The following is a 24,966-nucleotide window of genomic DNA, read 5'->3' as shown; positions in this document are numbered from 1 at the left end:
CCGGGGGCTCAGGGTCTGCTCCTGCCCCCCGTGCAGGGCTGGTGCCCCCAGCACCAGAGTTGCAGCTCCCCTGGCCCGGGACTGCAAGGCTGGGCTGGGGTTGGGGGTGCCGGGGTGGGATGGAGGAGCGTCCCCAGGGCCCGCCATGGGCCGCGGCGGGTGCAGGCAGGGTGCAGGCAGGCCAGGCAGGGTGCAGGCAGGCAGGAGGGTGTGCGCACTGTATACAAACACCGCCGGAGCGCCGTCCCCCCTTAAGGTGGACTCGAGTGGGGTGGCCCCTGCCCGGCCCCGGCCTGGGGGGTCAGGGGGGTGCCCCCGCGGGACCGGCGTGGGCCCCCTGCCCTGAGCCCGTGACCGGGGCCCCGGCCCTGCTGTGGGTGGGGGGAGGCTCTGCCCGGCCCCACGGGCCACCTTAAGCGGCAGCAGGGATGGGGAGGCCGCGCCGACCACATGGGCACGTTAAAGCAGCCCCGTCCCGGCCCCACGGTGCGGGGGACCCTTCACCCCCACGGGGGACCCTTCGCCCCGCGGCCCCGCCCGGGGGCACGGCGCAGCCCCCGCCGGTACTGGCCGCGGAGGCCCCAGCGCCCTTCCCGGGGAGTCCCTGCATTGGGGTCTCGCCCACCCGTGGGGCGGCGTGGGACCTCGCCCCGCCTGCTGCGTGGGGGTCGCGGCCGGGCCGACCCCGCCTGGCGCGGAGCACTGGGGCGGCTGCGTGGGACCTCTCGGCCAGCGGCGCCCCACGGCCACGCGTGCCGGTGGCGTCACGAGCCCCACGGCCGCGACCAGGGGCTGTCCCCGCCCCCGTGGAGTCCTCGCCCCCCGCGTGTCTCGGACCCGCGCGCGTCCCCCCGCGAAGGGCGCCCCCCGGCGGCCGCCCCCACCCCCTCCCCGCTGGGGCGCGGCCCCTTTAAGGTGTGGGGAGGGCCCGGGCGCCGAGCTCTCGCGGGACTTGGGGGCCGCGCTCTCGCGAGGCCGGGGCCATGCGCTGATTGGCTGCGAGGGGTTGAATGTAAGATGGCGCCCAGGGAGCTGTGAGGGGAAAAGACTCGGGGCCGAGGCGGCGGCGGCGCGAGGCGACGGCGGCAGCGGGGCCGGGGTGAGGCGGGACCGGGACACGCCGCGGCGCAGCGGGGCCGTCGGGCCAGGGGGGTGCGCGGCGGTGGCGGCGGGGCCGGGCGGGGCCTCCCGTCGGGCGCGGGGGGAGGTGGCGGCGGTTCCGGGGGCGGCGCGGGCCCGGCGGGGAGGGGGAGGGGAGGGGGCGGCGCGGGAACGCGCGCAGCTTGGCCGTGCACGCGCGGGGCGCGGCCCCTGCTCGGCCGCCCCCCCCCCCCGCACCGGGCGCGTCCCCGCCTCCCCCCCCCGTCCCCCCCCCGTGGGGCGGCCCCTTCCCCGCGCGGGCACGGGCGGCGGCAGCGCGCGCCGGAAGGCGCGGCCTCCGCCTCTGCGCGGCGCGGCCCTCGGCGGCCGCCGTCCCCGGCGAAGCCCCCAACATGGCTGCTGCGGCGGGGGGGGGCGGCGCGGCGCCTCCCGCGGGCCCGGCCCCGGCCGCCCCGCCGGGGAACAAAGGCGGCGGGGAGCGGCGCGGGCAGCGCTGGGCTCCCCGCGGGCGGGGACCGGCCGTGCCGCAGGAGGAAGCCCCGCGGGCTCCGCGCCCCCCGCTCGAGCAGAGGAGAGGCTGAGCCGTGGACGATGATCTCAGGGGCTAAATATGGAGCTTCGCCTCGTCTGGGCTGGGTGGCGGGGCGATCTGTGTCGTTCCCGTCTGTCCCGGGCCTCGAGGCAGCGCTGGGCCGCGGCTGCTCGGCCGGGAACACCTGCGGGGGGAGCAGGGGGAACCTCTGGATACGGTCACTGCTGCTGCCTTGTTCTAAGTTCTGTCTTCCAGTAACTCCGGTGTCACCGGCTGCGCTGCGCCTGTCACCGCACGGTGCGAGCGCGCTGCGCCCTGTGACAGATGTGCTCACACACTCGTTCCTAGTAACACTTACCAGGCTGAGAGGTACAATGGTTAGGAATTGGGCATCTCGCAATTCTTCAGTAGGAGCTGCTAACTGCGTGGATGATAATATTTTTCTTTCCTGATTCTTTTTTTTTTTTTTTTTCTTCTTAATGGAATACATATTAAAAATAAAATGGCTTTAATAAAGAAAGAGGAACTGGGGTTGGAAAGGGCTTCTTTGTTCTGTCTTCTCCAGAACGTTACAAGTCTAAGAGCTCAGGACAAGAGCAGCAGAAATACATGCAACATGGTGACTGGTGAGTCCAGATTGTCCACATGCTGCAAGTTGTGTGTGTGTTTTCAGTAACCTCAGTCTAAGTTTTATGAACTAACCGTATGTGCTCATGATCTTCAAAGAGTTTCTTGAACTTATTTCCTGGAAAAAATGCAGTTATGCTAAATAGGGAGGAATTACCTCCTTTTATTGGAGAAAGCTTATTGCCTGGATGCTCTTTTTTTATTTTAAAATGCAGTATTAAAAACATGCTGCCGAGATCTAGCGAGGATGGGTGTTTGCTGTTTTTAATGCGTGTTTACGGGATAAACGGAATGCGTAAATTAGTATGGTTTAATAACTAACAGTAAAAGTGGTGACTGCAGCAGCAAGCTGTGTATGTTGCCCTACAAAAGCCTGTTGGGCAGGCTTAAAGAGATTTTCTGTCATAAATGCAGGTGGGTTTATTTGTAATAAATAAAATTTCTGGGAGTACAGCATTACTTTCCTGAATCTTCATCTAGACCTGGTACCCCTGCTGCTGCATAGGGTTTTGTGAAGTGCAGTTTTGAGTGGTTCAGTGCTTTAGTTAAATAACCCCAAGCAGCCTTCAAACTGACAGGAATGACTCTGGGAGAAACTTAGTCCAGCCCGCACTGTTACCTGCGGTGTCTTTAGCTCCTTTCTGATTGCCAGAGTTGGAGAGCTGTAGAGAAAACCAAAGGAAGATCCTGCTGCTGTTCCAGAGCAGGAACAAATACCACGTGGCACAGTGGGGTTCCAATCCATGCTTGGGACTTCAAGTGCTGCAGCGGCTTCAGTGTTTTAGGCGTTAGTGGCTCTCAGTGTAGTAACTTCAAGCAAATAAAAAGGAAGATTTTTTCCATACTAGAAGAGAGGAGAAGAGCGATTCCTTCTGACAGCTTGTGACAGAGGCAGATTTGCTAGTCAGAGAAGACTGGCCTAGCAGGCTCTTGATTTTGATGCTAAAAAGAACTACTTAACATGGAGCAGCTGAGCAGGGTCAAGGATTTATATCGAAGAAATTAATGCTGTGTTTGTTCCGCTTCCTGGTGATTGGAGGACGTAGGTGATGATTTGGTGGTGGACCTCTTCTTGATCTTTGGGCCTGCTGCTTATGCATCTGGGTTTCTGGTGGCTTCTGATTTCTCCTGCACACGAGCACAATGTACATGTGAGCAGCTCTTGACAGAAGGGTTGGAGATCCAAAAGTAAACGTGAGGACTAAGGGATAGCTCCTGTTGAAAACAGTGGCCCTGCGGATCTCCTCACTCTCTCCCTTGACGAGATTAACAGAAAGTGAGTACCTATTCTCCGAGCTGTTCCAACATAATAAGCACCAATGCAGGAGCAAGGAAGAAGGCAGGACCTTTGCTGAGAGGTGAGCCCATCCTATTCAGCAGCAGCTAACTGTGAAAGAGCATATAATCTCAAAGAGCACCTGTAGTGTTCACATCTGGGTTCCCAGTGTGGCATCCTTCTTCCTCAGAAGAGTCTTCCTTCTGAAAGATGTGTCTGCTAGCGCACCTCAGAGTGGACATGCAAAATGATGCTGCTGTTCTGAAAGCCTCGCTGTAGTATTGAAGTCAAATATTTGCAAGTTCCGGGTAGAGAATTGGGACAAGTTAATTGCTCAGAATCTGTTTTCCAGCTTCATAGTATGTAACGGAGCCTCTTACGATTAGATGCATTTGAGCGTGCCTGGTGTAGGTCCTGCCTGAGTCACTGAGGATGCATTAGCAAGGTTGTTCTCTACTGGTTTCACCCTGGACATACGGTCACCTGAGAAGGGGTTAATAATGTGTCCTGTAGAGGTGTAGAGTACTCTTGGGTGGCTCCTGGAGGAAACCTCACTCAACAACTAAGTGAATAGTCTTACTGGCTCTATCATGTGGAGCTGGCTTGAAAATGTGTCAGATCAGAATCTCTGAAAGGCAGGAGAATTGTTTTTCTGTCCAGCTCTGGGCTCTACGGGAGCTGTATGCTGATTTTTACAGAGTTGTTGGATTTACTAAGTGAACACTGTTAGCTGGTGCTTTTTACTAAACATGCGTGTTTTAAGAATATTTTCTGTAGTAATCTCATACAGCAACAAACATTGCCTAATAACTCCAGAAACTATAGATACAGTGCAAGTTGCCTCATGCGTGTTCCCCTTACCTTTGATATTCATTCTTTCTCCTGTGAGCCTGGTCCAATGCACTAGCCATGAACCTCCTCCATGTAAACAAAAACTTCTGTGTGTTTAGACTGCTGTCACGTAACAGTAAGGAGTGGTTAGAATTTGCTCGAGCTCCCACCGATTTTGGTAGGAATTGGAGCTGGACTTGTGGAATACACTTGAGCGCCACTGAGAGCCTAGAACTAACTCCCATTTTCACACAGGCTGTTGCAGTCTTATGTTCAACCACGTATTTCTGTATCGGTTCCACTTTGTTAAATCAGGCTAAAAGGATATAAAAGGTTCTGCTTTTGTACCTATTCTCTTTAGAACTACAGTCATGATGTACATATAGTGATGTTTGTCCCTTTTTCCTCCTTTCTGCAGCTTGATCTAGTAGTACTGAATCACCTCTTCTAGTCCTAATCTTGTGCTGTTTCACATCTTTTCACAACCGTCTCAGTATCTGGTAGTGTTATAGCTCAGATCTATTTATCCTTTATCAAGACTAATTAGTGCCTTAGAAACAACTGGTATACTCACTGCAGAAACAATTTGTGGGTTTAAACAAGATAAGTCAATAAGAGAAGAATGCTGTCAGAGTATACCCTAGAGCTTTCTAATGTTCTCAGGTGGAGTCATCTTTTTTGTTGGTTGTTTTTTTTTTTCCTCCTTGCTCTCACTTCCTCCCTGATCATCTGATTTCTTTTTCTGTCTCTCTTTTGTCTTCATACATGGCATGTTTCATATTAACCTCTTCCTATATTAAAAGGACATCAAAAACTGATGCTGCTGTTGCCTTTGTCATTTCCAGAGCTCTGCTTCTCCATGTGTGTAGTTCCCTTTTTGAGGAATCTCTTGATTCCAGCACTTCTTTTGCTTGCTATGTTCAAATCGATAAGGCTGTCCTAGTCCTAATAGCAGTGGGCTGAATGCTGCATCTGATGCTCTTCCGTTGTGTTTCCCATTAGCTGCCTAGAATAGAACTGCACGGCCTGATAGAACATACTGCTCAGTTCTCCCACCTCTGTGGCTGCGAAGCAGGGCCACAGATATTGATTTCTAAGCTTCTCTCACTGATACTGCATGCTGCAAACGAATGAAATGTGTGACTTGATTTCATCTGTTATGGGACTTGCCTGGTCTGGGTGAAGTACAACACTATAAGATTTTACACGGCAGTGAGCTCTTTGAATAGTACTGCAGTTACACCTGGTTATCCTTCAGACTTCCCTGAGCTGCTAAGGGTTAATCTGAGAAATGTGTAGTAGCACAAGATGCCTTGTAAAACTAAAGCATCTGTCTCGGGCATCTGGCTGTGCATGTTTGCTACTTTTCATACGGTATTCGGTATGAGATACTAGTTACTGGAGTTGGGAATATCGTTGCATCAAAGGAGTGCTGTAGTTAAGACTTTAACTTTCTCTTTCCTTAAGGAACCCTAAGGACCTTGCAATATGAATAATTCTCTGGAGAATACCATTTCCTTTGAAGAATACATCCGTGTGAAGGCGCGAACGATCCCCCAGCACAGGATGAAGGAGTTTCTGGACTCCCTTGCTTCCAAGGGGCCGGAAGCTCTGCAGGAGTTTCAGCAGACGGCCACCACCACAATGGTGTATCAGCAGGGTGGCAACTGCATTTACACGGACAGCACAGAGGTGGCTGGGTCTTTGCTTGAACTTGCTTGTCCTGTGACAACCAGTGTCCAGCAGCAAACTCAGCCAGAGCAGCAAATACAGGTTCAGCAACCCCAGCAAGTCCAGGTAAGCATCTTGAATGTTCTCTAAACGTATATATGACTTGCTAACCCATGAAGTAGTGTTCAGAGCCAGCTACTATCTAACCTGAAACCACAGGCAAGCACTTAAGAAGCAGGGCCAATTAACTTTATATAGAACAGCACTATTTCCCTTTCATTTAAGGAATTTGGTAGTAAATTTCTCTCTTGACTGTGCCTCCATTGAGCCCCGCTGCAGGAGGAGTAGCATACATAGCAATGTAGTGGTGTAACCTATTGGAGAAATGGTTGACAGTTCTGGCATGTACACAGCTCCCTTGCACTCTGTGTGAAGCTGCTATAAATACCACCCCCCTCTGCTGGTCTTACTTTATCTGGTTGTTCCAGGTGGTCGTGGGATCTAACTCGCCTTCAGGGTTTTTTGATAAAATCAATAATCTTTAAATGATTTTGCTTGAACATTCTAAAAGTTGTAGTTCTTGAACTGATTTTTTAAGTCAGGGGAAAATGCAGAGGCTTCAGCTTACGTTACGAACCAGGGGAAGATACCTTTCGGGAAAGGAACTCTTAAAAGACGCATATCTGTCAAGGTAGATTATCCCTTTGCACAGCGGAAGGAGCCTTCCCCAGTTTTTTTTAATAGGCATTACAGTAATTTGTATTAAGTATTAAATGAGCAAATCCAGTACTGGGCGGGGGGGGGAAACAACAAACGTATAACTTAGGATAACTGCTTTGGTCCTCAAACACATTTCTTAAATTGAAGAGTTTATAGGTGGCAGGGCATTTACTAAGGTTCTCTTATGATATATCTCCAAACAGTTGAACTCTCTCTACAGCTGTAATTCTGATACACTTCAGATTTGAATCTTTCCGCCTTCTGTAGCGTGACTGTAAAGTTGTGAGCTTTCCTCTTTTGCAACAAATGAGGGTATGGAGACACAAATTACTGGAGATAAGGTAGCGTGAACTTGCTGCAGTGCAGTAGACTTGTGCTAACAGCTCACTTGCGTGCTTTTATCCTACAGCAAGGGCAAACTTACCTCTTTCACTGGGTAACTCATCTCCAATTACTCCCTCTATTGAGTAAATGAATGCTTAACTGGGACTTCTGTAAGTTGTTGCCCTACAGTAACTTGTGTTGCAAGGCTTTTGAAGAATAAAAGCCTCTAGTCTCACAGTCATGACTTGGATCTCTGCAGGAGTCTATTAAAACTGATCCAGGGTGGTTTTGGTTCTGCCAGCTAGCACATTTTGGGGGAGAAGTTCAGTAGAAGAACTAGGAGAGTTGACTTTTTTGGGTGCCTCAGCCTTGAAGGTGTGCAAGGCCCCCAAACTAATTGTAAAAGTCAGAAGGAATCTCTCTTTGGTTTTTGTTTGGTGTTTTTTTTTTTTCCTTCCCCTCCTGCTGCTGCCTCCTTTCAGAACTAGTCAAAGTTCAGGCTTGACCCTTGTGAGCCTTCTAATAACAGAGATAGGGAGGGAGGTCATATATCATATGCTCCAGGGAAAAATAATCTCCTGACCTTCTTGAAAATAACCATGGAGTTGCTGCCAGAGACCTGTTCCTGTTTTTTAAACTGAATGGCCTGCACCCTGAGGAGTATGAAAAATACCTGATGAAAGTCAAGATTTCAACAGCTTGCATAAAGTTAGTTGTCTACTCTCTCCCCCTTGCTTTTGTTGTGACTCTGCTTTAAAATATCTGCTTTCTCATCTGTCAGTACAGATCATAATTAGTGTCTGTGTTGCTACCCTGCTGCTCACTTTAGGATGTTACAAGCCCCCAGAACACTTAGGCCACTCATCTGGTACTGGATATGGCTGCAGCTTTTGTGCATTAGCAGTGCAACTGGGTTCATGTGTATTTGGGCAGCTAGCTCAGAATTATCTTGAAGTGAATAAATTAGCCTTTCTTTTTTCAAGGGTGGGGTGGAGAGAAATGTCTTTACCCCTTTGCAAGAGTGTTTTTCTGTCTTTCAGGATTTCTTATCAAGACGTGGTTTATGTTAAACCCATGATTTAGTGTTCACCTGTCTCAAGACTGTCACTGTGGCAGCAGTAACAGAGCACAGTGTCTCAACAAGGCTGAATTTTGTTGTGACTGGGGTGACAGTGTTCCACTAGAGCAGTGCACCTGATCCAGCTAGCTCGCTTTGGTAAAATACTGCTTGTGTTGTATTTTGAGAGATTTTGGTCATCTGCTGAAGCCTCTTAGCTTTCGATCAAACTTATGTGATCCCAGTACTTGACTTGATAATCTGTTTAATTCTTGCTAATCCAATTGCAAATCAGTGGAAGACTCTTTGAATGACTACGCTTATGTCTGGCAGTGTGACAGTGGTGCTGAAGGTGACTAATAATGTGACTAGTCAGATGACCTCACGGTTGCAAGTGCTGATCACAACCTTACGATCATAAAGATAGACGATGCTCAGGTTTCATCCTAGATTTTACTTGCTATGAACAACCAAAGGCAGTGCGTGACTGCTTGCTGCTTATATTTATCCTGGCAAAATAAATTTCCTGTTTGAAGAAGTTGCCACCTTAGGGTTTTCTTGCCTAAAAGGTTCAACAAACTGTTACCAAATGTTTATTTTAAAGGCTGAGTGGATGCAACTGTTGGGTTACATACTAGTCAGTGCTACAGTACAAGAGTCTTGGAGCTCTTTCAGTGCCCAGTATCACACCGGTGCCATTGGCGATCTTAAGAAAGAGTTTAGTATGTGAAGTTGTCGTACCCTGTGTTTTGTGGGTCAAGTTTTGTGGGTCAAGGGCTGTGTTTTGCTCTGGTCAAGTAAGAGTTTTATCAGCCTGGCGTTTGGTGGGATTGTTGCTGGTTGATCTTGTGCATTGGGGCCATTGAATTGATGATGCCAGTGAGAATAGTTGTTAGCACTGAATTGCTTACTGAATATGGTATTTCTGCAGAGGTCAGTGAACCTCTCGTGCCTCTTCCTCTTTGGCAAGATGATTTAACTGAAAGAATGTCAGAGGACAGAAAGTATCTTTGCTTAGGATACATACAATACTTGTGGGGAAGATCCTCAGTTTCAGCTTTCTATTAAGACAGAGTCTGATGGCTAGGTGGCAAGAGCTTCTTGGACAGGGCTTGAGGGAAGGATGCTACAGGTGAGCAAGATCGCAGAACTATATAGGGAATGGTTAAATGCCTGCATAAAAGGTCTTTCAGTTAAGGCTTATGCCTTTCTAATTGCTCAGTTCCTTGTGTGTTTGCTGTTCAGCTTTTACTTTTTCAGTCTTCCCGCAGTCTATTCTGTGACTTCAGACCATTATAGGAAGCTGGGCATTATTAATGACATAAGGCAGGGAAAGATGCCCGTAAGTAGCTCAGAAGAAAATCTTATCTCTGGCCCTGCATAGAATACACTTTTCCTTTACTTCTGATGGATGCAGCTTCCCCGTGCCCCAGTCTTGGTTCTGAAGTTTAGCCTGGAGGTAGGGCTCCTATTCACTTACCTTTGAAAAGCATCCCAATAAGATACTAGCAGCTAGTATTAATTAGCATTTGCTAGGGCTGAGTGTGCCACTTCAAAGAATGGTTATAATCGAGTGGTGTTTTCAAGGTAGCACCTTGTATATGGAAGTAAGTTCCTCTTTGAATAGTAAGCTGTTTTGTTTTCCCTGGTTCACGTGTTTTAACTGTCTTAGGCCTAAATCCTGCCCCAGTGTACAGCTTGACAACATAATCTTGATATTGTAACTGTTCAAACACAACGCAAGGCCTAATTTGGCCCATGGAATTCTCTCTCTGATGTTGATAAATGAGCAGAGGAAAAACCTGGAGTGAGAATCTGTCTGGCAGTTGTTCTGAAAAGCTGACTTGTACACTCCCCGTAGACCTTGTTTACTTAGATAGATAGCAAAGGACTTCCTGTAAAGTAGTTGAATAACAAGTTCCAACATTTCCTGCTACTTCAGTGATCAGTCTTTTCACCTACTCTGTACTTCAGATCTGTTTTGTACATGTATGTATGCTTTCTGGCGTAACGTTGGAAGGAACTTTTTATTACAGGGTTAGTTTTTAATGCTGGAATCGCTTTAGCTTAGGACTTGTTGTTGAGGGAAGTGTATTTTAAGCATTCTTTCCTTAAATTGGGCTAAAAAATAATTATGAGATTGCTCTTCTCCTGCTCTCACTAACTTTTTGTCCAAGCGTTTGACTTTGGTCGGCTTGCTCAGGTATGGAAGTTTGAGGTGCACCTACATTACTTCTGGGGTGGGTTTGGAGCATACTTCCCGAAGCAAGTTTGCCACCTGCCCCAACTTACTTCTAGGTTTGGAGCCTGTCATTTGGGGTTCCCTTCAGATAAAACTAAGCCATAAGATGCTGTCTTGTTGTGTCTACATGTTTGTCTAGCTTGGCTAGTGGGCAAGACTGTACCTGAGTTTGAAATAGTCTTCTGGAATGTATAGTGTGGACATGTTAGTAAGTCTTCAGTCTTGCTCTGAAGGTCTGCTCTTAGTGTATCCTACTACTTGCTGGTGTAAATGTAGCTTCAGAAACCAAGACGCGTTTGTGAAAAGAGGCATTTAAGAGCCTGTCAGGTGCTCTAGGGCAAGCTAGAGATCAGAAAATCCATGCAGGCAAGAGTTGGTATGCATGCGTATTTGGAGTTAGGTTTTAGGAAATATTAGGTAATCCAGTCAGTCCACAGATGAGATTTTCTTTGCTTGGGAATTTTTCAACTTAATTGTTTCAGAACTGCATTTCTGTAGTCTGATTCCTTGTTGGGCAGAGAGTCTGCACAGGGCAGACATGTTACGAATCCTACTTGAAAGTTTGGAGATAGTTGGAGTTAGTCTACCAACCATGAAGAAAAAAAACTTTTGGAAACCAGGCTTCAGCTGTTCTCATGCTCGTGGAGTTACTTATTTTCTCTTTACATGTGCTCAGTTCTAGACAAAATATGTTTTTGAGCTTAATGTGACAGATTTCCTTTAAGGGAATCCTAAAAATTTAGTTCTGCCCTCCTGTTGCTATGCAGGGCTGACTTCTAACTCTTTTGATTCTCTAGTCAGCTAGTACTTGGTTCAACTTCTAGCTATTTTATGGTAAAAAGGCGTTTCTCTGTGTGGTGGTAGCCTGCAGGGAAGTGATTGTTTTCATGCTGTTAGATCCAAACTTGTGGCAATAGGCAGTTTTTCAGTACTGGTAACTTGGCATATTCCTCTCTTGCACCAGTATAACCCAGGAATTCCCAGCATAACATGTTCTCGCTTTAATCTTCAGCATAAGGTGAAGATTTAAAGTCCTCCCTGTTGGTCTTGGCCTGTAAATTTAAAGCATTCCTCTTTGTACAGAGTCTTTTAAAATGTCAACTGCTGATGATGTTTAGTGTAATTCTTTGGTTTTTTTGTTCTCAGATAGCAAGTTAGACAATGAGGTCAATGTAAGAAGCTCTGGTCTCCGACTGGGTTGAAGTCTGTAAATCTGAAATGAATGCTTGTAGCTCCTGGGTACAACCTGCTTGAAAATAGGGAGGGATCTACTGCAAAATACGGTTGTTAAAAATAGATGTGTAATTCACAAAGGATGCGTAATGCGCGCTAGGTAGAGCACCAATATTCTTTTAAATAGGAGCAGTCTCTAGTCAGAAGCACGACGTCTGCAGTTTGCAGTATGGAGAACTTCCAGTGATTCTGGAGTTTGACTCTTGTTTGGGTCTGGACTCATTCTTCGGGTGTTAACAATAACACTGTGTGAACTCTAAAGCAGTAGCAAGACATCCTAGTTCTAGGGATTAGGTTTTGGTCCTGGGGGAGTGTCGTAGGCTTTAGGTCATGATTGCTCATCTGCTGAAAGTGATGGAAGTTGCCCATGACTTTAGAGACAGGAGGCTCAGGCTCTGTGATGGTTAATGGTTCAAAGCTGCGCCAGGGAGGTTTAGACTGGACATGAGGAAGCATTTCTTTACCAAGGGGGTGGTCAAACACTGGAGCAGGCTTCCTAGAGAGGTGGTCGATGCCCCAAGCCTGTCGGTGTTTAAGAGGCATTTGGAAAATGCCCTTAATAACATGCTTTAGCTTACGATCAGCCCTGAAGTGGTCAGGCTAGACGATCATTGTAGGTCCCCTCCAGCTGAAATATTCCATTCTATAAAAGTGGAAGGAAGAAAATGCTGTCTTGTTGGGTCTGTTCTTAGACCATGCCTTTCTTGCTGACAATGCCTCTTGCTTAAACCTATTCCATTACCTTTCTAATTGCACTTATGTGATAAAATTGTTTCAGTGCAGGAGCGGACTTTCAATTCTTACTGCTAGCGAAAAAATAGTCTTTACTTTGTATATGTTACAGCAGTAACAGGAACTGTAATGTAAAATTTTATATGGGAAGAAGGTGGGGATACTTTTAAAGGTGTTCTCAGTCAACCTGTGCAGATTCTGAAAACACACTGCAGAAGTACAGGATAAATGACATGTTTACCTCTTTCTGTGACATGACTTTGAATCCTAGCAGATAAAGCAAATGTTTCTTGGGCGAAACTGAAAATATATTGGTGCAGTAATGCATTTTAGTTTGTCTAGTCTTGGGCCTTTGCCTTGCAGGTAATCTTTTGAACAAGGACTTAAATTAATATTAAGGACTGTATTAGTGATTTTTAAAGTCAGGTATTTTGGAGAATACTTGCCTTAGAGGTGTAGTTGAAACTGAACTCTTCTTAAACTGAACTCTTAACTGGGATCGCTGCTTGGGCCTGTTTGCCCAAGGCAGTACTCATGCTGTAGGGCAGTATGGTAGGAGTATCAAATAGAACTGAAGAAGCATCTCATAGGTGACTTCATCTTTTTCAATTAACTGCCTGATGAAATCACTCATTGATGCAGCTTTTTAAACTGTCATGCTGACACAAGGTCATATGTTTCTTGTTACCTTGCAAAAAAATTATTATAGAAAGTCCACGTCATCTGGATTACACTATACTCCATGTAGCTCCCAGCAGGAACCTGAAAAATTCCCTATTTTTCCTGGAAATAGAATTAGTTCTTAGCAGGAGGTGACTTATAAAACTGGTCTGCAAGTGGTGCATTTTGCTACCCCACTTTTTTCCTTAGCAACTCTTAATTGGCTACAAATGAATCCTTAACATTTTTAAAGACTTCTTAGAGGTGATGTTGGGAAGTGAGATTTTGTGTATCTGCATAATGCAGACCTGTGTGGTAGTTTGTTTTGGTATTGTCAGGCTGGCTAGTGTGGTGTCCCTGTGCAACTGCTACGTTAGCTTGACCGACTCTAGAAAGTGAGGTAGAAAAGGGTGAGATAACATGAGTAGGAAGACATAGTTTTGCAACTAAATAAATCTGTGTTGGCTTCAAACTTCTTATGGACCTCATAGATGCCACTAATAAAGCTCTACATCTCTCAGTTGGATTTGAAAGGAGAGGTTGAGTAATTAATTCCCTCCCTTAAGATACAGCGTTAAGGAAGCCTGGAGAAGCAGATGATCATGGAAACCTGGGATATCACTTCTAGGATAAGGCAAATGCAACAAAGTGGCTGTGTAAATGTGGGGGACAAAGCTGTGAAGTGTCTGGATGAGGAGAGCAGGCCCTGGGAGTGAAGATACCAGCTGGGTTGAGTTCGAGGCCTGGAATGTGACGTTGTTGAGACCTGAACTTTGTGTTGGGGGCTACCTCTGACTCCCGTCTTTAAGTCTGCTCCTGGACTGCTGCTAGATAGTGTGACAGACCTTGGACAAATGAGCACTGATGTGAGAGGGTGTGTTTAAGTTTTTTTTTTTTTCCCTAAAATGAAAGGAACTGTGTTTGGATCCAAATCTTAACATATTTTGTCCATGTAATTCAGCATTGTGTAAATGCATGAGCTAGAAAATACAACTGAGTAGTTTGGACAATAAGTGGAATTAAATGGAATAAGTAAATAATGAAAAAATAATTGGTTTTAATTATCACGGCCAAAGAAATACTTCTGAAGTTTAAAAAACAAATGCTGCAGCGTTGCCCCTTAGCGCATGACGAAGATTCAGGTTGAACTTGCAACTTTCTGTGTTAACACCCACTTGTGTAGCGTTACTATTAGCGGTTGGTTTCAAAATAATATTTCTGTGCTTTATGTGGAAAGAGCCAAGTGCTGGTTTCAGCTTACCCATATTTCTTACTGCCTGTCACTGGCAAGTGATCCTGCAGCCATTTGGGGGACTGAGGTTGAAAGCAGTAAAACAATCTTTGGAGCATAGTAAGAATGAGGCAAGCGCCTGCATTTTGTAGCAAGATAAACTTAATATCAGAATTGTAATGTGCGTGACCTTAAAGTCTTGCTATTGCAAGGCCTATACTGAAGTAATTTTAGCAATGCAAATAGTTCTGAAGACTCTTTTGGCTTCCAAGGATGCGATCTGTTGGCTTGAGCCCACAGAGCTTTGAGGATGGAGATGCAGCTCGCATGCTGTTCTGTCTGCACTGAGAAGCGTGGTCATGTGCAACGCTGAGCAAACACATCATCTACCGTATCGCTGTTATCAACCAGGCACTTCTAGAGTAACTTGATTTCATTTTCCTGAGATCTTTGCTAATGAATTAATATATGGAACCATAAAACTGAGCATAAAAGGCCTGGAGCATAGACCTCCAGTGATGGACCATCTCTGTTGGTGGCTCCCCCATTGAATCACTGACACTTGCTGATCTCTAACTGTGGAATTGGTGTCGTTGCAGGTTCAGGTCCAGGTCCAGCAGTCACCGCAACAGGTCTCCGCCCAGCAGCTTTCTCCGCAGCTCACTGTCCATCAGGCTTCGGAGCAACCAATACAGGTCCAAGTGCAGATCCAAGGCCAGGCGCAGCAGCAGGCATCCCAGACAATACAGAGTCAATCTCTTCAGAGCCCCAGCCCATCTCAGCTGCAGGCAGCTCAAATCCAAGTGCAGCACGTGCAGACTGCCCAACAGATCCAGGCTGCGGAGATACAGGAGGAACACATACAACACCAGCAGATCCAGGCCCAGCTTGTGGCAGGACAGGCCATTACTGGTGGCCAGCAGATACAGATCCAAACAGTTGGGGCACTGTCACCTCCACCTTCTCAACAAGGCTCTCCACGAGAGGGAGAGCGACGGATCAGCACTGCTAGTGTCCTTCAGCCAGTGAAGAAACGTAAAGTGGATATGCCTATTACTGTATCGTATGCTATTTCAGGGCAGCCAGTTGCCACAGTGCTGGCCATTCCTCAGGGCCAGCAGCAAAGTTACGTCTCTTTAAGGCCAGACTTGTTAACAGTGGACAGTGCCCACCTGTACAGTGCCACTGGGACCATTACTAGCCCCACTGGAGAGACTTGGACCATCCCTGTTTACTCTGCTCAACCACGTGGTGACCTTCAGCAGCAAAACATAACCCACATCGCCATCCCTCAGGAGGCCTACAATGCCGTCCATGTCAGTGGCTCGCCAACGACACTGGCTACCGTGAAGCTGGAAGACGACAAGGATAAGATGGTGGGAAGTACTTCAGTAGTGAAGAACTCTCACGAGGAAGTGGTGCAGACTCTTGCTAATTCGCTCTTTCCAGCGCAGTTTATGAATGGCAACATCCACATTCCAGTGGCAGTGCAGGCTGTGGCAGGGACGTACCAGAATACAGCACAGACAGTGCACATATGGGACCCGCAGCAGCAACAGCAGCAGCCCACACCCCAAGAGCAGGGGCAGCAGCAGCAGCAGCTACAAGTCACTTGCTCAGTAAGTTAAAACTGCTTCTCGGTCTCAGTCCGTGATTAACAACTTGCGAATGTTATGGAGAGGGAGGATGTCAGTGGACAGCTGATATCTAGGAAGCAGAGATGTGTCTCTCCCGGTAGCCTGGGTGTGACATAGGGCATTTGACTCCTGATAGGTGTAGGACTGCGATGTTGGTACATAATTATAGGATACTAAACTTCCCGAAATAAATTCAGTCCTGATCTTCGTAGTGTAAATTGATAGATACATGCTCATTGCTAGCTTCTTCATAGCAGGTATTCTGAGGTCTGCAGTCTTCTCCTGAGCTGTTCTAGGGGTTGCAGTGGAAAGGCAGGGATGATTGTAGCGAAGTAAGGTGCGCAAATATACTAGTCGCCCAGTTATCAGTTACTTTGTGTTATGCAGCACATGGAGTCCACAGCAGATTCAGTGCCTGGATAAGTACTGAAATCTGACTAGTTGTGAGTAAACTTCATGGATCGGGTGTACCTATCTGTAATACCGTGTCCTGCTTCTGGTAAATGCCTGGTGCGCAAGAGCACAGTAACGAGCAGTGGCAAGTAAGCATCTTTTCATAGTGCTTGGCAAACCTGGCAGCCAAATCTGTTGCTGTTTTTTTAAAGGCTTTGTTGCTAACTTTAAGCCATAGATTATTTTGAATTTGCACTTAAAAGTTGAACAATTAGGGCTATTAATAGCCTCTCTTATATGTGCAAATGGATGTAATTTATCTTTTATTACCAGAAAGTGAAAAGTGATTGATCTGTCAGAGCCTGGTTTTGCTGAATGGAATGAGAGCAAAAATATCCAAGTCTGCTAGCATAAATGTTGTTATAAATTCTTTCCATTTTATAAATAACACTGTTGGCTTTATAAAGGCGTATATGCCCTCTACTTCATCAGTAAGCACTGAGACAAGGAGGATTACTTTTTGTAGTCGTGTCTGATTGCTTCTGACTTGATTGTGGGCTATAGCCTGAAAAGGGCTCCCTACATCTCTGGATGACTTTCAGGTGCTGGATGCTCTCTTTTATAAAGCTGTATTTAAGCTATACCTTATGGGTCTTGTAATGGTTGGGGTTTTTTTGTTTTGTCATGTTCAAAGAGCCTTCTGTAGCTCATCTTTTCCCTGTATTGGTACTTCAGAGATCACTTAATCGCCTTCAGCTACTTGAACAAGCTAAGTTCATAGAACTTCTTACTTTTCTGCTAAACAGGATTTTTAGACTTATTCTAGGGTCTTTTAAGATCATGAGCCACATTCTTGGGATCTTTTCTGAGGTATTAACTCCATAATTTCTTTAATGGTTACCTGTAAATCTTCCACTAATGCCGTGTATTCTTGTGCACAGCAGTCTGCAATTCTTGGGTATCAGTTTTCTGATCTTAATTCTCTGGAGTACTGGGTGTTGCATAAGCCCCTAAACACAGAGGCAAGTCCAGGAGGTACGCGTTCTTCCTCTAAGGGAGCAATAAAGCTACTATAGGTGAACATCAAACTTTTGGGGGTTGTCCCTCTCACAACTGAGAGACTGAGAAGGAATGTGCCTGCTTGCCCCACATTGTCCTCTGGCATTGTGCTGCTGTGGGATCTGGGCAAGTTGCAGCTATTTTGCTCTATTTGTGAAAAATGTAAGTCAGTTAAGAAGCAACTGCCAGTTCAGGCTGTGTGCCTGCCTTCACACTGGACAAGGTGTCTGCAAGGTCAGGGCAGAAGATTGCCACTTAGGTTGGGCTGATGGAGGTGGTTGGCTCTGAAAAGCTTTCTGCTCTCTGGAGTGTAATGGGGCAGCACTCTGGAGGAGAGTAGAGGCTCAATCCTAGCTCCTACAAAGGCAAGGTGTCAGTTCACCCTTGGACTCCTGTTCTCTTTAAGACAGAAGCTTGCTTGACAACTTAAACTTTGTCGCCATCTGCCTTGATAAAAGCTGCGCCCTTTCAGTCATAGTCTCCCTTTGCAGCTGTGGTAGACGCTGCTGGTGATGCAGGGGCTGATAAGCAAAGAGCTATTAAGAGCTGGTGCCAAAAAAAAAAAAAAAGAAAAACCAACCAGAGGCAGTCAGAAAGCTCCAGTCTCAGGCTCTTGCAGGCTTTGCCTCTTCAGCTGTTTGTTTGTTGTACTAAGTAAGGTACAGGTATTACTAAAGTCTCTATGCCATTTTCATTATGGTCTCTAGTTCTGTCAGAGCAACTTTCACTGATGATTGACACTTGGCAGTATCAAAGGAAAAGTTACTTCATTATAACAAAGCCTTGCTTTTTGGGGTGGCTCTTAAGAAGGAGAAAGCAAAACTGTTTTAGGTAAGAATTACTATCCCTGTAACATTCAGAGTGCCAATGAGAATTTGGCTAAGGGCTGTAAAGCTTCAAGTTAATCTGCTTAACTGAGGTAGCCATGAGACTTTCTGTGGCATGAGATTGAGAAGCTCTCGTGAAGAATGCAGAGTGAGTGCAGCTGGAGGGCTCACTGCTCTTTCTGGATAGGTGCCATCGGTTGCCTGTAAAATAAGTTTCAGTTTGAGGTAGTAATTCTTGGTGACTTAAGGTCCTGCTGCAAAGTAAACTTCCAAAGGGTCTGGAGGCTTTTTAGATCTATAGTAGGTGATACAGTAGCTCTTCACAGAACAGTAGCTAGTCTGCATTAACAGTATTTGGTAGTTTGAGAGCATTTCATTGCAACTGAATTAATGTTTTGATGCTGGTGTTCTAGTCTGTTATTACTTTAAACCTCTTACAAATGAATTAATCTTACCAGCTGTTGACGATAAGAACAAGAGCATATCTATTCTGTCTGCCTGTTATGTACTGAATAACGAAGAGAGCTTGCCCTCGATGGGCAAGGGTGGGGGAGGATGCTAGCAGTGTACAACATGCAGTCGTACCCAGAACCTTGCTCAGGGCAGTCTGGGTTTGGGGTAGCAAAGGTCCGTAAAGCTGATGGCACCTTGTTGTTCTTCCCTGCCAGGGGCTGGCGGTCTCTCTAGCTGCTGTGTCTCAAGGCTGTGTCTGCGAGGAGCCTTGGGCTGCTCTTGTAGTGAGATGATGGACTTTAGGGGTGGTTCAGAGTGACAAGTTGTCTGAAGCCAAGAAGAATGCATTGGAGCAAACAGGATTTCAGAATCAATAGTCATCTGTTTCAGTGTTTGAGGGGAGACCAGAAGTGTGTTGTTGAGAGGACTTTCGCCCTATGAAGATCATTGCCTTTGAACATAGTGGCTGGCTTCTTAATGGTATTGCAGCAAGAACAGCTCATGGCTGTTAGGTCTCCTATGATGTTCTGCAGGACTTCTAAATACATCAAACGGCAAATTGTGTGGATTTGCTGAAGGGGTTATAGATATGTCCATTCAAACTAAAAGTGTTCTCGGAGAGACAAATACTCTTTTATGAGCAGCAATCCAGGTTAGACAGTAAAAGTTGCGTTCCTTGGCTTAATTTCTTCTTAGAGAGGGGTGTTGTAAAAGGCTGATACCCTGGGGCTAGAGGTGGTGAGGCGTTACTTGTTTCTTGTCGAACTGTTGCATATTGAAGTGTTTATATAAACTGAAATGTTTTCTTTCATAGGCTCAAACTGTTCAGGTTGCTGAAGTTGAACCACAGCCACAGCCACAGACTTCACCTGAACTTCTACTTCCAAACTCTCTGAAGCCAGAAGAAGGGCTTGAAGTGTGGAAAAGCTGGGCACAGACCAAGAATGCAGAGCTGGAAAAAGAAGCCCAAAATAGGCTAGCACCTATTGGAAGTATGTGTCATGACAACGTGGCCTTCCTTTCCTTTCAAGCGGGATGAGGAGTGACTAAAACGTTAGCTGTTTACCACTCTGGAAAACACCTTTGTTTAATCAGTGATTGTTTTTAAATTTAAACTTCGATTTATTCTGCAATACTAATTATTGCATTCTCCCACTGCCATAGGACACGTTCCGAGGAAGGTATTAGCGCTATGCTCTCAACTTGAGCGCCTGGGCTGGTGGCAGTAGAGAAGGGCACTGTATGACTGTGGTGCATGGACGAACAAAATGGCTGTGAATGCCAGCCAAGCTGGTAGAGCAGTCACGGAGCTGCTGTTTTCCTGTTGCTTCAGGGCAGCATTTCATTGTGGACATAATAAAAGAAGGCAATAGTCATGCAGTTGGCAGGGCAGAGAGTCATCTTGTCAGATTCTTGCCCGTGTATCTTTTAGTAGATCTGACAGTCTAAGATCTTGATTTATTTCAGCTTTCTTTATTATACTGGGAGAATGAGGTAGTACTGGGCCTGCCAGATAGAATGGCAAAGCCGGAGATGTGGGAAATCATTCCTGAGAGATTGGGAAATAATATGGCTTTATGGCTTAAATAATATGGCTTTGTTTTGTTTTTCCAGGGCGTCAGCTGCTGAGGTTCCAGGAAGATCTCATCTCTTCAGCTGTGGCTGAGCTGAATTATGGTCTATGCTTAATGACACGAGAAGCTCGAAATGGTGATGGTGAACCCTATGATCCAGATGTGCTCTACTATATCTTCCTGTGTATTCAGAAGGTAGGGGGAGGACAGAGCCGTGCATGTTGTCAGCATGTATAGGGAGGATTTTCTGTTATAAAAATGGAGACTGTGGCTTCTATTAAGCTTCCCAACAATTTCATAAGAAAAAAGTCTTTTTGCTTTAAAAAAAAAAATAATCAGATTAAGTATAATTAGTGCACAGCACTACTTTTACCTGCTGAATTAAGTTTGTGAAGAATTGTTAATAACTGAGTTCAGTATTGTGGTGAGAATAATAAATCCTTTTAGTTTTTTTGGCAGGGGGAGGAGGGTTGGATGATGTTTGAGGAAGTTGTCTGTCAAAACTTGATCTAGTTGAAGCTTTAACAGGCAAGAACTTAACTTTGCTTGGAGTGGAAAGTCTGACCTGGTAATATTAGAGTGCTTTCTGGAAGAGCTGCAGGAACAGAGCTGAACTGTGATAGGAGAATTGAGCATCTCTCTCCTTAACCTGAAAAAATAGTGTCCAAAGGATAGTCATGTGAAATAACTTGCAGTGAACGCACCTGAAATAAAAGGTGAAATCCAACCAGCTTTACTTTCTAAGATGGTTTTTCCTTTCTGTCTTAGCATTCCCATGACAGTAACTGAGATTACCTACCCTGTACTGGCCTTGGTGCAAGGGTCCTCACTCTTCTAAGTAAAATGTATTAGTCTTCAGTGCTGTGCTGTAAAATGCTTGACTAACCGGGTATGTGGGTTCTTAGAATAAGATCTGGTCTGAGGAATATACTTGCTACCACTGTACTGGACTGTGTTGTAAATCTCTTACAGTATCTCTTTGAAAATGGCCGAGTAGATGACATCTTCTCAGATCTCTACTATATTCGGTTCACTGAATGGCTGCATGAAGTTCTCAAGGACGTACAGCCCCGCGTTTCCCCTCTTGGTAAGAACTTTTGTTTAAGAACTTTAAAACTTTCTGGAGTTTGGAATGTTTAAACTGAACTACAGCATGAGTGTAGTCTGAACAGAAACCTTTTCAAAGTACTTAATGTCCCTAGGAGAGCTCATACTGGTCAGGGAGAAAAATGTTGCATCTGCAGTGAATGCTGGGGTTATTGCACATGTCGGGCTCTAGCCCTGATTGTCATTGAGGATTATTTGTCTATCACTTGTCACCCATCAGAAGGCAGATTGTTGGGACTTTGTAGTGTCATGAGATTGGCTTACTTGGAAGCCAGCTGATCCTTGATCTAAATCAAGCTTTCTCATCTGGAATACTAATACATCTTGCCTCTAACATGTATTGTCACTTTGGGAGATAATACAACACTGTCACGTTGACATGTAGCCAGATAGATACAGTCTGCAGGACCAGCTAAGTGTCAAAGAAAAAAACAATGCGTGATTAGAGCCTCTGAATGCTGCAATCAAATGCAGCTCATCTCAACCCTGTGTTTAGAAGATGATGGCAACAGGGGTGGAGGGAGCAGTTCCAGAAGAGACAGATTTTGACAGAGTTGCATATAAGAAATGCATTTTCAGAGCACAGAAACCTGGTTTCTCATTACTTCATTCCCTTTGATCTGATTAGATGTCAGTGAAGGAGCTATTGCTTGTGTTCAGAAAAGTAGCTGATGTTACAGGCTAGATGGCTAAGTAGCACCATGAGTTTTGGAATCCTTTTGTTTTCACTCTGGCTGTTTGATCTGTGCTTTGTCATTCCACAAGCCCCGGAGTTCATACTGCTGTCTGTTTTTCTGTTTATCTGTGTATTTGGAGTATAGTATTTCTCTTCTACACAAAGGAAAAAAATCTGAGAATCAAAGGATTACTCATGTGTCCAAGTACATCACTTGGCATTGTGTGCTGACTAAAGCTGCGCACAGGGCCAAGAGCTGATTTGTTACACTGGCCTGCCTGCTCTCACATGTTATTGGATTAGGAGCATCTGCACTGGAGTCAAGCCATTAATTAAAAGCTGTTTAAGTGCATATTTATTTCTCTCTGGGCTGGGATATATAGGCATATTGCAGACGCATACTCTCCGCAACTAGAGGTTGACGTATGTATACAAGTGTTTCCTAACTGTACCTGCTATTTAAAAAGTTATTTGCACAGTAGTGAATCTTGACGTCAGTGAGGATCTCCTCCTCCTCCTTCCCTTAAGATTTATATGTTCTCCAATGCTTACAGACTATAAAATGCTGCCTGTGTTCCTGCTGTGACTGTCTCCTGGCTTGATGCTGACTTCTGATTATTGCAGGTTATGTCCTCTCCAGTCATGTAACAGAAGAGATGCTGTGGGAGTGTAAGCAGCTAGGAGCTCACTCCCCTTCCACCTTGCTCACTACGCTGATGTTTTTTAATACAAAGTAAGTACTTAGGTCTTTGGGAATCTTGGGGAGTAAAAGAACTTCAAATGCCTTTATAGGGTTGGTAGGAAACTGCTGCACTGGATTAGGGCGAAATCATGAATTTCAAATGATTGCACACAGAGCCCTCTTGCAGCCCCATCAGGCAAAGAACATGCAGTACAACAAGGAAATGAGCTAGGGGAGGGGAAAATGAACTTGTGGCTGTTGCATGCTTTGTTGCTGGAACAGTCTTTAACTCTGTTGGTTTGAGCTTCAGATGGCTCATGATGAGTAAAAATAACTACGTCGCTGTTGTGACTGTATCCTTTACTTGCCTCTGAATGTCCTGTGTTCTCTTCTCGCTGCTCAGATACTTCCTGTTGAAAACAGTAGACCAGCACATGAAGCTGGCCTTCTCCAAGGTGTTGAGGCAGACCAAGAAGAACCCTTCTAATCCCAAGGATAAAAGCACGAGTATCCGCTATATGAAGGCTCATGGCATACACCAGACAGGACAGAAAGGTAGTGTCTGGAAGTTTTCTTTGGGAATATTTACTTACTGGGCTTGAAGGAAGTGGATGAACCTGGAGATGTCTGCAGGTAGGGCCACGAGAACCCAAGGCTCTGCCAATTACCTTCAGCCTAGCAGCATGAGTTTTCCGTGCATTCTGTCTGACAGCATAGTACCTTCTAATAATAAGCCTAGGGACATACCTTACCTGAGACATATAGGACACATCAAGAGCTAAGGATAACTTTTTTGCTACTTTTGGTCTTTATGGGCAAAGGGACTATTTGGTGTAAGTGCTTATGAACAGAGGGAGAAACTTCTTTGGGGGGGCTTCTCTTACCTTGACTCATGTGAACCCATATAGAATCCATATGTAAATACAATCTGTCCTCTTAAAAGCACAGACTTAGGATTTAGCTGAGGCATTGCAGTCTCAGTAGTGAGATTTCTCTCATTTTGGGGACAGGTAGAGGAGAAATGGAAGGAAGGATATGGCTGGGTTGTGATCTTCGGTAGCCTTGGGATAAAGCAAGTTCTCCATACAATGCTTTGAGCATTTATAACCAGGTGTCTCTGCCCTGGAACAGCCGTATGTCTCTTGCCAGCTCTTGCATGGTGACGAGGCGCTTCAGAGTGCGGAGGCTGTACGGCACTGCTCAGTTCGCTGTACTCGTACAGAGTGTCTGACAGACTTCTGGGGGGCTGGTTTTAGTTACAGATGACATGTATGCAGAGCAGACTGAGAATCCAGAGAACCCCCTGAGGTGTCCGATAAAGCTGTATGACTTCTACCTCTTCAAATGGTGAGAGCTCTTGTTCGTGTGTATGGTTGCTTGTCTTCTGGGACTGTTAAGCTCTATCTTGTGGCTGGCCTAGTTTTTAGGGCTGTGTTTTATTGCTGGCACAGTTTCTACGTTTGCATAAATGTACTTAAATGGGGAGGGGCGTTGATGTGAGAGGGTGGGATTTACTCTGGTGGCACATAAGTTGAACTTCTGTGGTATTTAAGAGACAAAACCTGATTTGTGAACTGGCTGCTCTTAATCTCATACTCACTCCGGAGGTTTGCTGTGTTGGCATGAGCTCGCTGTTCTGGCTATGACTTGCGAGCAAGTCATCTGGAAGCATCCACTACTCGAGATGAGATTAGGGTCCTATTCAAATCAGCTTCTGAACAAAAATGAGGATTTTCTATAGAGATTGGAGGGACCCTCGCCTCTAAATTATGATGATTCTGATAATTAATGTAAATGTTCCTCTGCACAGATGGGTCTGCAGCTAGCCTGGATGTGAAAACACCCCATCCTTGCTTCACTCTGAAAGACCCCTGAAGCCATGTATGTGTTACACTTAGCAGTGTGAAATAAAAATTACTTTCTTGTAGTCGTCACCATGGCTTTTTAATCTTGGCATGGCCTGAAAACTTTAGGACCACTGTTGCCCCTAGATGTAACTCCATACCTTCGTGTCCATCAGCCAGATGTTCACTGTCAGGATTTGTGAAGCCTGGGGTGAGGACAGTGACGGTCTCTCCCTCCCAGGACATTCTGTTAGTCTGGTTATTTCTGATCTTCCTCACACAGCCCCCAGAGTGTGAAAGGCCGGAATGACACGTTTTACTTGACACCGGAGCCAGTGGTGGCCCCCAACAGCCCTATCTGGTATTCCATCCAGCCGATCAGCAGAGAGCAGATGGAGCAGATGCTCACCCGGATCCTGGTGATACGAGAGATTCAGGAAGCTATTGCCGTGGCTAATGCCAGCACCATGCACTAAG

The 24,966-nt window shown here is 46.0% G+C and overlaps 1 protein-coding gene across 2 annotated transcripts; it reads left to right on the top strand.

The window, feature by feature from the left end:
* Positions 1-991: 991 nt before the first annotated feature.
* QRICH1 (glutamine rich 1) lies at positions 992-24,966 on the top strand. 2 transcript variants are annotated; one of them, XM_075158762.1, is made up of 11 exons: positions 992-1,099; positions 2,199-2,259; positions 5,835-6,164; positions 14,837-15,856; positions 19,421-19,598; positions 20,221-20,375; positions 21,153-21,267; positions 22,588-22,696; positions 23,049-23,200; positions 23,902-23,992; positions 24,773-24,966. In XM_075158762.1, exons 3-11 carry the CDS (start codon positions 5,856-5,858, stop codon positions 24,963-24,965), a joined length of 2,322 nt encoding a protein of 773 aa, XP_075014863.1. In that variant the 5' UTR covers positions 992-1,099; positions 2,199-2,259; positions 5,835-5,855; the 3' UTR covers position 24,966. The 2 variants fall into 2 exon arrangements, with proteins under 2 accessions (XP_075014863.1, XP_075014864.1); XM_075158763.1 differs by lacking the exon at positions 2,199-2,259 and having other exon boundaries at positions 995-1,099.

Source organism: Calonectris borealis, chromosome 10 (assembly GCF_964195595.1).
Source record: "Calonectris borealis chromosome 10, bCalBor7.hap1.2, whole genome shotgun sequence".
NCBI classification, from domain to species: Eukaryota; Metazoa; Chordata; class Aves; order Procellariiformes; family Procellariidae; genus Calonectris; species Calonectris borealis.
Note: the sequence above shows the minus strand (reverse complement) of the source record. Positions and strands in the feature narration are given on the sequence as shown.

Coding starts and splice junctions, on each gene's coding strand:
- QRICH1 (XM_075158762.1), top strand. CDS start 5,856: ATGAATAATTCTCTGGAGAATACCATTTCCTTTGAAGAATACATCCGT. Junction 6,165..14,836: donor AGCAACCCCAGCAAGTCCAG/GTAAGCATCTTG, acceptor GTGTCGTTGCAG/GTTCAGGTCCAGGTCCAGCA. Junction 22,697..23,048: donor CTGATGTTTTTTAATACAAA/GTAAGTACTTAG, acceptor CTCGCTGCTCAG/ATACTTCCTGTTGAAAACAG.